Source organism: Poecilia latipinna, unplaced genomic scaffold, assembly GCF_001443285.1.
Source record: "Poecilia latipinna isolate Pla-1442-1.1 unplaced genomic scaffold, P_latipinna-1.0 Scaffold1907, whole genome shotgun sequence".
NCBI classification, from domain to species: Eukaryota; Metazoa; Chordata; class Actinopteri; order Cyprinodontiformes; family Poeciliidae; genus Poecilia; species Poecilia latipinna.
In genome coordinates, this window is record NW_015114523.1 from 81,085 (window position 1) to 95,212 (window position 14,128).

The following is a 14,128-nucleotide window of genomic DNA, read 5'->3' on the forward strand; positions in this document are numbered from 1 at the left end:
CTCTCTAATGTCCAAAATAAATCAGTTGATATTCGGATTGTTTCGGCTTGTTTGGTTTCACTGCTGTTCATTTCATAAGGGAATATAATGATGCCGAGCCTCTTCCCACAGGAAAAGAGCATCGACTTACATTGCCTCCTAATGATTGCTCTGTTGTTGACCTCTCTGACCCTTGGGCTCTCCTGTTGGACAGACAGATACGTACGTCTTTTTTTAACTCTTTGCGTGGAGCACATGTTTTAATATCGACAGTCTGACTTATATAAAAAAGGTGGAAGTGGAAGAAGAAGAAGACGGAGCAGAAAGAGGTTTTAATTCAATCTGATGGATGGAAGTTATTAAAACTGATCCAACAGGGTTGCTATGTTTATTTTCAAGCTTCTATGTTTGCAGATGTAAACTGTTGGCACGGTTCATCAAGTATATGTTATCCTTTCTGTAAGACGGGTTCATAGCCTCTAGTCCAACTTAATTAAGCACAGTCACGTTAAGCCGTGGGTGTCAGATTTTATGCGCACCTGCTGTAACAGCAGCCTCAGTGAGTGCTTATCAAACCCACAGCTGTCATGTCTAATAAGTGATATTGCAGTGGCCTCTGCTGTGTGATGCTATTTTTTTTTATTACCAGACCTCTCTGCTCCGACCAGGTCTGCACACTTCGTGCCTTTCTAATTTTCTCCGTCTACAATTACTGTTGGATTAACTCCATTAGAGAAACAATCACTGGCGTAATTGGCCAATCAGCTTGAGGATCAGCGTCTCCGTGAAGTTTCATTATAAATATTAGGTTTAGCAGAAAACTGGGCCAAACAGTGAGCTCCTAATAACAGAAACCAGAATGTCATCATTCTGCCTATGTCCTATCTCCTTTATCTTTTTATCCTTTCTCTGTCATCCGGATTTCCTTTTCATGCCTTTATCTCTTCTTCCTGAGCCTGGTCAGTCATGTGAGCATGCATGGAGGTCTCATTTTGTTGCTTTATGTCTCTTTTTTTTCACCCCATTTCCCCCTCCAAGCTGATCCCGGATGTTTCATTAGTCAAATCTTATCTTAAAAGTCAAACTGACTTATGATCAGACATGAGTTTCTGTCTCTCTTTCTGTATTTTTTATTTTTATTTTTTTTTTTGCCTGAAAGGCTCCCACATAAGCACACTTTTATATACTCTTGCATCTCATTATTAGATAAACATAATCTGGGAATAGATGTAATTACTGCTGATGAATAAACTTTAATTAAGCAGCAGCACATGCAAACAGGATTATGTGGATGTGGCTGTGCAATAGAAGTACGTCTTGTACTCGCCATATGAATGAGGAGAATTATGCAGTATTTCCTGTTGTCGCTGCAGGTTTGCAATTATTAAATCTGAAAGAGTCTGGAGAACATAAGAACATGAATATGTTAAGAAACTTAAAGTCTGGGATATATTCCTCTGTTCTAACTGAGAGATTCACAAACGCCACCCCAGTTTCAGTGTTTTGCCCATGGCCTGTTTTCTGCGTGCAGTAATGCAATTTCGTGGCGGCGGCAGCATTTTGCATTGGCAGAGAATTTCCTGCCACACCTTATCTGCGTCAGCTGGTTGTGAGAGGGCTGAATGTGACATGGTCATTTTATGTTCCAGCCCAGGTTTTTTTTTACTGAATTTGGAGTATAATCTCTTTCAGATTTACAAAATATTTGTCAGAACAAAATGTTGGATAGAAAGAATTTCAGAACGAGCTGTAAAGGATTTGTCACTTTTTTTGTTTCCTTTTGTCCTAACAGGCAGACAGCACATAGTCTGAGCCTTTCTAAGAACATCTGACTGGTCATTAAAGTATTACTCTGCCCAGACAGGCTACTCGCTACTAATAATTTGTAAAGTACTCATACCTCTAAAATTTTAAATCCAGTTATTTGAATTTTAATTCAGTGCGATTTAGAAGTTCCGTGTAATGAAATGCGAGATATTTTGTGGTCCGTCCCTACAGTAATTGGCACTTTGTGTTCACCGTCCTTTCTTGACCTTCTCGCATCTGTCAGGTAACGGCTGTGAATATGTCGGATGTGATTTTAACACCTTAAAAGCTGAAGTTCAGACTTTTCTCTGAAGGGAACCTTGGTTTCCACTCTTCCTGCCTGACCTTTACATCTGTACATACGCTCCACTGTCGACTCTTCCTCCGTCTACTGGCAGCGAGTCTTAAAACTGTTGTGTGAAAATAAATCTCTGGGCATTGATAAGGTCATATTGAGACGCTCTGATCCTACGAGAGCCGTTCACGTTAAAAAGCTTTTTTTTCTCTGATTCATTTCCCCCATGACTTATTCCTCCTTCTGTTCCAGCACACACCCTTCATCCTCTTTACCCTCTTGGTCTGAGTCATTTTCAAACTTGGAACAAATATTGATGACTTTATCTAACATGGGCACGATGTCATTCTTGACTTTTTTTCCCCTTTTTACCTGAATGCTTGTCAGAGTTTCATTCAGACAGGCTTACTTAAATAGTGATCCATGGCGCATGGGACATTTACTACTTGTTTGAGGTTCAACAATACATGTAGGTGACATTGTAAGAATGCATATCTTCAATGCATTGTGGTATAAGAAAGGCATGCAGAAATAGTGCTCCGCTACATTTTCAGGTTCACCGAGTACAAAATAGATCTATTATTTGCTTCTTCCCTGCTATTATTTAAATGCAATTTCAGTACAGAGCAAAGTTCTTGATCCTGCTGCAGTTTTATGTTTCACTTTATGTGGGTGCCTCTGTTTCCATCTGCCCATTTTGATGTGAGGATATAGTACAAACATTGCTGGTGAGATTAATATTTTAGTGGGTTTGGTCAGTATAACAAAATGAATTCTGCTATCTCTTAAAGTTACTATTCAGTGGTATATATATTTTTTATTCTTTTTTATGGACACTGCAGTCTGAATGTACAAAAACAGTTAGGCATTAAATTAGGCTTTCCACTGCAGGATTTCCCATAATGCAAAGCTTTAAGAAGTACACAGAAAATAAAAAGGGAAAACTATGAATTCCACTTTGTGTGACTTTGGGATGATGAGGTCATAAGAGCCACAGGAATTGAACCAATTAGCTGACGTAGTGGTGCGTGCTCTTGGTACGAGGGAGTCACAGTTTCCAAGTTCTTGGTCAGAAATAGAACGAGAACACCCAAGTGAACGGAGCAACTCAGAATCCAACATGCCATCTGCATGAATGGAACACGCTGAAAGTGGCAGGTCCATAGTATTTATCAGCACTTCTGATGGTTTGTTTCACATTGAACTACACACTTCCATAAACCTTGAGTTGTGAACCAGTTACTCCAGACATTGCTGGTGAGATAAATATTCTTTGTGAAGACATAAAGTGGAGAAAAATACTTTGTTATTGGCTTCTTGCTAATGGTGGTCACCCCAACACTGGTCAATATAAATGATTTTCTGACTTGCAGCTAAAGCACACAGGTGAGGTTTGGAGTTGTGAAAAAAACAAAAAAACAAAACCTAAAAAGTAATTTGATAAAAAAAAAAAAAAAAAAAAAATATATATATATATATATATATATATATATATATATATACAAATTACGTAAAAGCACTGTGATCAGTTGTCTTATGCAAACAATATCAAACTTGATAAAATCGGTAAAAATATGTAATGCAACAAACAATATAATACAATAATAAAGTAGCAATGTTTTAATCAGGAATATTATTTTGAACAACTCTAACAAATGTTTTTCAGAGAACTTTTTTTTTCTTTAACAGTACATTTAAGGAGGAGCAAAAAAAAAAGAATTCTTTCTTTTCAAATAAAATTGTTGTTGCAGGGAATGTGCAAATGGAAAAAAAAAACAACCATCACTGCAATATTTGAACAAAGCAATATGCAGTATTTAGTTTCCCCTGCTCTTTGTGCCATTCTGTCTGAGAGGGAAGCTTGACATCGCTTCTCGTCAACAAGTTCATTGATTTTTGGTGTTAGGTTTTGAGTCGTGGAAATTCTGAGAGTACTTTGGGGGTGCACCTCGGGACTACGAGTTTTGTGTGCTTTATCCATGCATGAAGTCAGACTTTGTCTTGAGTTTTATGTTACGCTGCAGTTCCATAAGCGCCATCTGGATGTTTGTTGTTGTTTTCTCAATGTCAAAGCCAAACAGATTTAGCAGTCTATAGCTTCAAAGTAAACCAAACTGTGTACTCATTGTGCAGTTTGCTCATTTAAGCACCAAAATGTGCACATGGGAACATAGCAGGAGCAACGTCTTCAAATGTTTTAACTATTAAAGCAGCGAATGGATAGGTGCATCCATTTTTACTTATACGTTGTACTATAAGTATACAGTATAAGTGCAGTATAAATCTGTCAAAATATAAAAAAAAAATGCAGAGCATTGTGGGATTTGTAGTGTTACTGGGATAAGTGCTTTATAAGCTACTGGCATGCTGCTAAAATAGACAGGAAATTAGTTAGTGGTTACATGCCTTCTGTGATGTCACCAGATTTATGTGTCACCAGATTTATGTGACTGGAAGCTAGGTTTGGAAAGGGCAGATTTTATCTTGATTAAAGAATGTTTCACAACAAAATAGCAAAAGAAACAGATAAACTGAACATGTCATGTTCAGTAGTAGCTCAATAGTTGACCTAGTAAGCCAGGTTGATTTTACAAAAAAGTTTGTATAATACCATTAATGTTGTTAGACAGCTTAGACATCGACATATTAAGCGAATCGTTACGTTTCCAAAAGGGTTCAAGGCAGTAGGATTGTTGTTTTGTTTGTAATTTTAACCAATAAAAAGCCAAGAAATACCTGGACCATGGACCTACATAGTTCTACGTGGACATTTTCCTTCAAATGCACACAGTTTGTAAATGTGATTGCGCTCAGATGGTATGAGACGGTGTAAGCCAGAAAGATCTGGGTCGCTCTAGTTGTAGAAATTCACAGCACAGATGCGCCCCGGAGACAGATGTCTATACAAGCTTTTCCTTTTCGCAGGTCAGCAGTGGAAAACCACTTGTTACCTGCCATTCACAGACAACAAAGAAAGAACAGTACACAATGCACTTCAGAAACGTGTGTTTTGTTCTGTACGATATTCTCTCTCAGTCTGTGATGGCGTATGATCTTCTTTTAATGTCCAGCCTTGGCTACTTAGACCTGACAGTCAGACAGACTAATATACAGGAACACAACCGTGCTTTGTTATAATGCTGAGACCGGTGGGTGGGGGGGAAAAGGCTAGGCCTGAAATTACTTCTTTTCCTGTGTTTTTCCATTTCTTACTTTTCTTGTGCTCTCTATTTTCTTTTCTTTTATTATTCTGCACCTAATTCAGCATTTCACCTTTGCCGCTTGCGACCACTTGATGCAGCAGAGAAAATGGAGAGCTGGTAACATTTATTTCTGCAGCTAATGAAGCGAAAGAGGATGCATATTAATTTTACTTTAAAACACCTAATTAAAACTCAGCTCTGTCCTTGTAGCTCCTGAACCTACAGTGATCTGAAACACGTTTCCACTTCAAACACGTCATGTCTGGTTCAACAGCAAATTATGCATACATTCAGTGTATTTTGCCTGTTTCATCTGTATATCCTAGAATGTATTAATTAGAAATATCAGTCTCATCACTTATGACTACTCTTGGGTTTCCAACAGGTTTTTCTCAAAATGTCTTATCTTCCCACATCTCCTCAGTTACAGCTCAACCTTTAGCATCTGGGATCATCATTAGTGTGCACTCAATGCTTCTGAGTATGCGATGATACAGAGGAAAGTAGGAAAATGAGAACAGTCTTTCAGACACAAATGACCTCTTAAAGCTCTTTGTCAGCTCCCTGGAACTCCTTTGAGCGTACAAAAACAGCAGAAAGCCTCTTAATTGCAGATTCCCTCCGAGGTTGTGCTAAAACCTTTGATTAGAGGAACATTAAATGTTAAAATGAAATAGAGGTGCGCAGTTACTTAACAGCTATAGGATTCACTCTTGTCCACAGGCTGTAATGGCCACTTTAGGTAGAAGTTAATGATTGGGGTCAGCGCTTTGTGGTAAAACTGTAGTAAATCTTTAGAATATAATCAGAGGACATTTTTTTAAAGAATAATTTAGTTTCGCTTTTTATTGGAATTAAACCAACTTCTTTATTTATTTATTTTTTTTTTATTTATTATTATTGTTATAGTTTTAGTTAAGACTGCTCTAGCCATACATTTGGCTTCAATGGGCGAACGTTTTCAGATTCAGAATGTAAAAAACGTCAGGCAAATTGAATTACAGTCCAAGACATAAATTAAACAACACTGTTGTTGAACTAATCAGGGGAGAACTTGTTTTCACCACTAACACTAAAACGATTAGATTTTCCCTGAGTTTTATCCATGTGCCTTAAAGGGTCTAAGTTCTCATTTGTGCGTCACCAAACATCCTCATTTGAATGTGTTTCAACACTAGCACAGCACAAATGTCCAGAGTGTGAGCTAAATGTAAAGTAGCTAATAGACTTCAGAATTTAAATGGAGAGAAAATCAACATGCTAAAATAATCGAGTCTTGTTTTCCACTTAGTCAAACATTGAAACACGGAGATTTATGCAGGTTGACGTATTGTTTGAAGCCTTTTCAGGTGTTGTGGTTTTTCACACTTAAATGACAGTCCCATTTTTAAGCAGCCTAATTAAAGGGAAACACGGATGTGTGACCCTGTGAACACTTTGTCGATCACAGATCTGAATAAATTAAAGGTGTTTTCGTCCCCTTGTGTTTCTAGGAAACAGGAACTGCTGAACATCTCTAACGTCCCCCTGGGAGAATGTCCCCCATCGCCACCTCGCACAGCACCACCCAGCATGAAGGTATGACACCATGATTATACCTTCATGTATTGTGTGGAGGGATTATATTTACCGCATCACATCCATATCACAACCTCCTTGAGACTGAAACAAGGTTTTATATGTCCTAACACGGTTTTGTGTCGTACATGATAAATGTAAAATCATATAAACAACTTTTTATTTATTTTTTTTTTATTATTTTGTGTGTACATGCTATGCTGAGGTAAAACCACAGCTTATCATGCTTCAGGTTTTGCAGGTATTTATTGCTGTATGGGATATGTGTAAAGGGCAAGTATCTAAAATGAGGTTCAGTTAAGCTTTTTTATATTTGTTTTTCCTTTCTCTGATCTCAGTCAATATATGCTTGATTGCATCAGCTGAATTCTGGTCTTCCAGGCGGGGAGTGCTGTAATCCCTTCTTTATGTATGTACTTGACATTAAAGAAGGGATTAACTTTAGAGAATAGGAAAATAAAGAGGTAGTATGCCACCCTAATGCAGAAACAACAGATTCTTGGCTCCAGTTGTAAAATTTCAACCTGTATTTTTCAACTAAGAATTTCCCACAAGAAGGAATAGTTTGTGATTAATGAAAGTTAGTGCATTAACGTTTTTCCAATGTTTGCTAAAATGTTGTAATACCGCTGTCTTTCTGTTTATTCTCCAATTAGTGTGGCATAACTTCCTTTTGCCAATTATTAGTCATTACTGGTTCAGAAGGTTTATAGAGTCTCCTTTTTTATTACAAATCATCCAGTTTTATTTGCGGTTTTACTTGTAAATGGGCCTGGGCCAGTTTCTGGCTTCAAGATTTTGAACAGTCCTGGTCTCACATCAGTGCAAGTTGTCTGTCGTGATGATCTTATGGTTTAAAGTCTTTTATTAAGATGTTAGAAAAACTATACTATAAGTTTATTTATTTGAGATGAAGTATGTAAATATGCAAATGTTAGCAAGACATTTTTTATCACTTGTCCCTTAGCAGGTAGCGTATAACAAATGTAGCTAATTATATCAACACTGTACATGTTTTCATCTTTCCCTATCTGGCTACAAGGAGCCCCCCATACTTTTTATTTACTTAAGGGAAATAGAAATTTAGTTGTTTAGATTTACTTTACTGGTTTTATCAACAGACAATTCACTGAATTTGAGTCTCATTTCTGTTAAACAGCTGACTGGAAGAGGCCTACCAGCAGATAGCTCCACTAATTAGCCAGCTAACATCAGCTGGTTGCACCTCAGTGTCACCCTATAAAGACCAGCATTATTCTTTGTAATAAAGATATTTACTTGTAAAATATTGCTAAATATCTATCAGAATCAAAATAGCAATTAAAAAAATGCCACACATGACATTATTTTAACCCCATTATTCAATATGTTTGATCATTTTGCAGCAATATGGAACACCGGTTATCTTTTAGTTTTTTAAACAAAAGCATTTAGATGACTTGATTTTTTTTTTTAATTATTATTTTTCTCTAAGTTAAGTACAGCTGTGATATTTTTACTCAAGCTTATCATACCCTATCATACCAGTTCATGCCTATTTGCGTATTTGCACTAAGTTTCATTCTCCATATAAAAAGAAGAACTGCAGTCAGGTCATCCGGCAGGATAAACTGGATCATGGTGCCATAGCAAAGGAAATGGTTGAAGGCTTTACTCTGAGACTGATGATATCTTCACGCTAAATTTCCAGCTGAACTCGGGCTGTCACAGGAACCAAAGTGTGAAAATGTATCACAAAATTGAGGACTTTTAAATGCATCTGATTAAAGGAGCTGCCACACCGACTTATGAGCTACACACAAAGAATGCTTTTTACTTTTCGCAAAAGCCTTTCAGATGTAATGATTTCCAGACCTCTATTACTCATATCATGCTGTTTTCTTGAAAACCCACTGAAGAGTTGTTTTCCCCCCAAGGCGGTATTTTACACAAGAAACAGATAACGACTTCTCTAAGAAGGAAACACTTTTTTTTACATTGACCTCAAAGTGCACTGTCATCCCTGTTCAAAACAAAGTGAGACTGCAGAGTGACTGACAGAAAAGAAAAAAAAAAAAAAAACTTCATGTACAAGAAAACATGTATGTGAAAAGAAGATGGAATCAAAACATCACTTTCATACTTGATATGTGGCTAATTATCAGCTGGCAGCCAACAATTCAGCTGGGAGCTAGAGAGCTTTAATAGCAAGACTTGAAATGTTAGAAAGCTCTTATAATCCCTATGTACATCAAATCCGTGGTTTCTGTTTAAAAACATTCATCCTTTTTTCAGACAGGCTAATGAAATATTCTGTGGTTCATTTCATCAACTAATTTATTTAGCTTCTGGATAAAGCTTCGACATTACGGCCCAGCATTAGTGGTTTCTCCATTAGTGGAGCAGTTAGAGAATCTGTTTCAAGTCATAACCCAAGAGAAATAAAGTGAATAGCACAGAGTTGAAGTGGTTGAATCCATTATGTGTACTTATGCGCTGTAGTACTGAAGAATAAAATACATTTATTTCAATATTTACTCTTCAATTTCAAATTGGACATCACTGTTTACCTTTCACTTTAAATATCCAAACTATTATAAGGAAGCTTATTAAGATAAGTTGATAAAATGAGATCTCCTTCTATTACCACTTGTATCGTAAATGGAAAGATGTAACCAGCCGCCATGTGCCGTATTTTAAGGACAATAAGCCACTACTTTTTTTCCCACGCTTTGAATCATGCGGCTTATAGCCCGGTGCTGCTTTTCTGTGGATTTCTCTTCAACCACCAGGGGGCTCTTTAGCAGGAAGTGAATCATTGGAAGTCAAAATTGGAAATCAAAGAAGAAAGCGCCAATTTTCATAGAACAACCACATGCTAGCAGTAGGCATGACGGAGAAAGTTATTCAAACTCTTATGATGCAGCTTTTAAGTTGAGGGCTATCGATCTGGCAGTACATAGAGCCGCTGCACGTAAGCTCATGGTTTGGCGTTGGAGACGGCGGGCTTATAGCCCGGTGGCTTATATATGTACGTTTCCATAAAAAAAAAAAAAAATAATAATAATAATGTAGGCGCGGCTTTTAGTAAAGTGCGCTCTGTCCTCCGGAAAATACGGTATGCAATTTATTTTCATCTACATTGCCACTTAGTTTACATACACTTTTCACTGGGATGAATTTTACAATCATTTGGGACTTTCAACGATGACTGAATTTGAAATTGGATGGCTGATTTGAGAATATTTGAGACCTCTCAAAATCCCTGACAAAGCTCATAACCTGAAATAAATGGTGTTATTGCTCTTTCATCTTGAATTTTACATATTCATGATGATGCACACTTTGTGTAGTTCTATAAATAAATAATTTCCTTGAAGAAACTCAAGGTGACACAGCACATTGTAAATCTGCCCCACATAACTCCTGCTGCCATGTGCGGTGAACACACTGGGAGGATCTGTTCTGCTTTGACAAATCATTCAGTTACTCACCTGACTTGACTTTCCTGTTGGCGCTTCTGCTGCCAAGTCAAAACAGAGGATAAACAAAACTGAGAGCAGAGGCAAAAATGAGAACACATGGAAAAAAGACAAGAGGGGATGTCTCAAGTCCTGTGATGGTAAGTCTGAGTCGACCGCCTATAAAAACACTCAGATAGGTTGTTGATCAAATCAAATTAATAACCAGTGTTTGCAGAATAAAGCGTTCATCTGAATGGTTTAAGCTCTGTATAACACTTGAAATGTTAGAGTCTGAATTTAATACCAACAGCCTCCGTTATGACCAACATATGCTGGAAAAAAATGTTGCTTTTACTGTAATTAGTCATTATTATAGTTGAGAAAAAATATATAATTCAAGTATTATTGCTGTTTTGTAAAGTCAGCATGCTAGTAAATGTGCAATTTAAGATGCAGTAAAATTGCCACATATTTCTGTTGAAGTTCAAAACCCTGCTATTAACATAGTGCTAGGGGTAATATTTCTAAATATTTGTTTCAAGTTTTAAGTTGGAAAACTAGAAATTGAGCTCTAGGACTAATCAGAAACACCAATCCAAGTCAAACACCTGACGTCTGTTCGATTTGAATTCATCCCTTACACTTTCCTCAGTTTCATTCTTATCTGGTGTTTACTCTGACGTGTGAAGCCTCATTTTCATAAACAAGCCAAAAACTGCGCTGTCTGTTCCAGATGCAAATCGTCACTGAAGCTGTACTGTATGAGACTGTGTTGACCTCTGTTTTACTCAAGCATCTTCGTCCTTTCATTGAGCTTTATCCTGTTCCTGAGTGAAGCTCTCGCATGCTGTTATTAAAAATATGCCGATGTTCCCAGCTCGATGAGTTTTTGTCAGATAAATTTTAAAGCGATAGCTCAGGATTTCTGAAGTTAAGATCTCTACATGCTGTCTTTGTGTCTTGATGAAGATCATTTTGGGCTTCTACAATCTTATAATAGCTCCGATCTAAAAAAAACGTCATGGAAGTTTATGCAAACACTTTTTTATGAATCTTTCTTCCGTAGCCAGATTTGCATTAGGTGATTTTTTTTTTGTGTGTGTTTTTTTTACTCTGATGCTCAGGGGGAGTTTTTGATATGAGGAATGTGACCAGTTGCCCAGGGCAGCATTAAAAAATGGGAAGCACACAAAGAAAAATCCCCCAAAGCAAAACGTATCTGTCAGTTTCACCAATATACATCTACAAACGGCGGTGATTTTGTACTTTTTTACTTGATGTTGAGAATAGCTTTACAAACTTTGTTCACAGCGGAGTTTGCCTGGGTGCCATTCACGCAAAAAAGAAACAAACTCTGCTGTAGAAACTGATGGCTATTTAAACAGCAAATTGAAGTCAGACCTGCACAGAGAAAGGAAAATGTTAATTATTTTATAATGAGTAATTACTTGATGAGAAAAGAAGGAAGTTGAACAGTCTATAAGGTATTGTTTACTTAAACGGCTAACATAATAAAAATTTTTATACTGCTTTGTTTCTGACTGAAAATGCTTCGCATTATGTTTTAGAAATAAAAACAGCATTTCAAAGAGAATAAATTTGGGAGTAACAGCAGCATCATGTTTTTAAAAAATATATTTTTTCACACAAGATGATCACTGGAGGCACACCGCCTCCTACATCCATGTCCATAAATAAACAATCCCAGACTTCTTTGTAAATAAAATGAAAGAAATTATAAAAATCCAAATGTTCACAAAACAGCCTTCACAGTTCAGACATCAGAGTTGTTTTGAGATCTAAGATTTAACTAGTAACATCGTTTTACCAAAACCTCCTATCAAAAATTCTGAACTACAATTTCAAATGAAATAGACCTCTCACAGTTGCTGCCTTAAATTTGTATGCCCGAAAAAGCTCAATTCTGCAACATATCCCCTATAGTCCCACACATCAAAATCACCAGTGTGAAGATTGCTGTGACTTTTCCTCCTTTCTTCTCGATTTTGTGGCCAATAAAGTTCATGACTTGACATGAATATGTGTGAATTTTGCCAGCCAATGAGCCTGTCAGTCAATCAGTTGTGGAGGCCATTTTGCCGATATAATCTGCTTTTCGCCAGCCTTTGGTATCCTGTTCAGGTTGCCATGGGAGATGAGAGATGCAGATGTTGCCTTGGCTGAGGAGAGACGAAGAAAGAAAAGCCAGAAGTGAAAAGGTTGGCTGAAAAAAAACAAAAAAAAACGGAGGACAAATTAGCATGATGAGACAAAGAGATAACAGAGAACAGGGCAGCAAGGGTAAAACGAGACACATTCAGGCAGCATTCAGACAGACGGCCAGGCATAAACACAGACTCTTTTCTTTATTCTCTGTTCACTGTTGGTGATAGGGCTGAAAATTGAGCACAGAGTCCTCGCTCTAACTCATTTTTTGCAAGAGCTCAGTTAATACAAGTGAAAAAAAAAACAAACTGTTCCAACATTCTGTATTGCCCAAGCTCTGCATGACCTGCTGCACCTTGCAAAAATATATGTATAAACCCGTTGAGCTTTTTTACAAGTTTGTCTCACAACCACAAATGTCAGTGTACCTCCTTAGAATTTAAGGCACACACAGAGTGACCTATAAAAGTAATAATGAAGAGAAATTATGTTTTTCATTTTCTTTACTAATAAAAACTTGAAAATATTGACACGAACATGCATTCTAACCATTTTACTCTGATATCCTTTATAAAATAAAACCCCTTTCGAAATTGATCAATTAGTAAATTTGCAACGCGAATCTTGAATTTATTGGTGGATTGGGGGTCACAGCTTTATCTAAAAGAAGCTGCTGTGCTCACAGGAGTCCAGAGTGAAACTTTCTGTGTGCTGGAAAACGAACACCATCAGCAGGTGTCCACGCTAAAACATGGTGGTGGCAGTATCATGATGTGAGGGTGTGTTTATGCTGTTGTTCAGACCATGAAGTTGCTCAGGATGTAAACATAATGCAGTCAAGATAGAAAACCAGATGGAGGGTGGAAAAAATGTTTTATTAGCGCAGAGGTTCTGTCTTCCATCAACCCAATCAATCAGCCAACGCTACGATAGAATGACTTTGCTCATTCATATGTTAGGATGGTCGAAATCTAATTAAATTGTAATTGCTGTTCACGGAGACTTTCCGTCCAATCTCACTGAGCTTCATCCCCAAATGTTTTAATATTTCTGTTTGAGTTCTTGTTTTGAATGTGAACATATTGCGTTGTTGTCTTTGCCAGGACTGCCTCTCAAAAGCTGTGCTGAATGTCTATTGGCATTTTACCTGTTGAGATAAGGGTTTAATTAAATAGATTCTAAAAAAAAAAAAATGAGCAAGAATTTCAGCCTCTGCCTGTGCAAAGCTGTTAGGGATATGCCTCGAAAACATTGCTGCTGTAATAGCAGCAAAAGGGTGGTTCTGCCAAGTATTGACTCACTGGGGCTAAATACAAAATGAATGCTACAAATTTCAGTGTCATTCTTGAAACGGAAAAATAACATTGACATTTTCACCGGTAAGTCCTAACCTCCGTATTTCCCCCACGTTTGAGTTATGCACTCCTGGTGCCAGAAAGTCCCAATGCAATAAATGCTAAGTGTAGGTTTTAATGTGACAAGTAATTAAAAACGTTTTGCAAGGCACTGTGTACTCTTACAGTCTGTAGAAAGAGAAGTAAACACCACTGGAAAAGTTTTTTAAAATATAAAAATGTATTTTTTTTTTTTTTTTTTTTTTTTTTTTGTGTTTGTTTTAAATGGTATGCTCGGCGCTCAGGGGGGCCCCTCAGTGGTGA

General features: G+C 37.2%; 1 protein-coding gene across 10 annotated transcripts in view; it reads left to right on the plus strand.

Annotated features, from left to right (window-relative positions):
- Positions 1–14,128, plus strand: part of rap1gap2a (RAP1 GTPase activating protein 2a) — a 101,509-nt gene that overhangs the window by 67,266 nt on the left and 20,115 nt on the right. For 8 of the 10 annotated variants that reach the window (XM_015015374.1, XM_015015371.1, XM_015015372.1 and 5 more), the window contains one exon: positions 6,777–6,861. In XM_015015374.1, coding sequence (XP_014870860.1) covers positions 6,777–6,861 — 85 coding nt within the window. Of the gene's footprint in view, positions 1–6,776; positions 6,862–10,392; positions 10,463–14,128 lie in introns of those variants that run through there. The other 2 variants (XM_015015379.1, XM_015015378.1) reach the window with 2 other exon arrangements.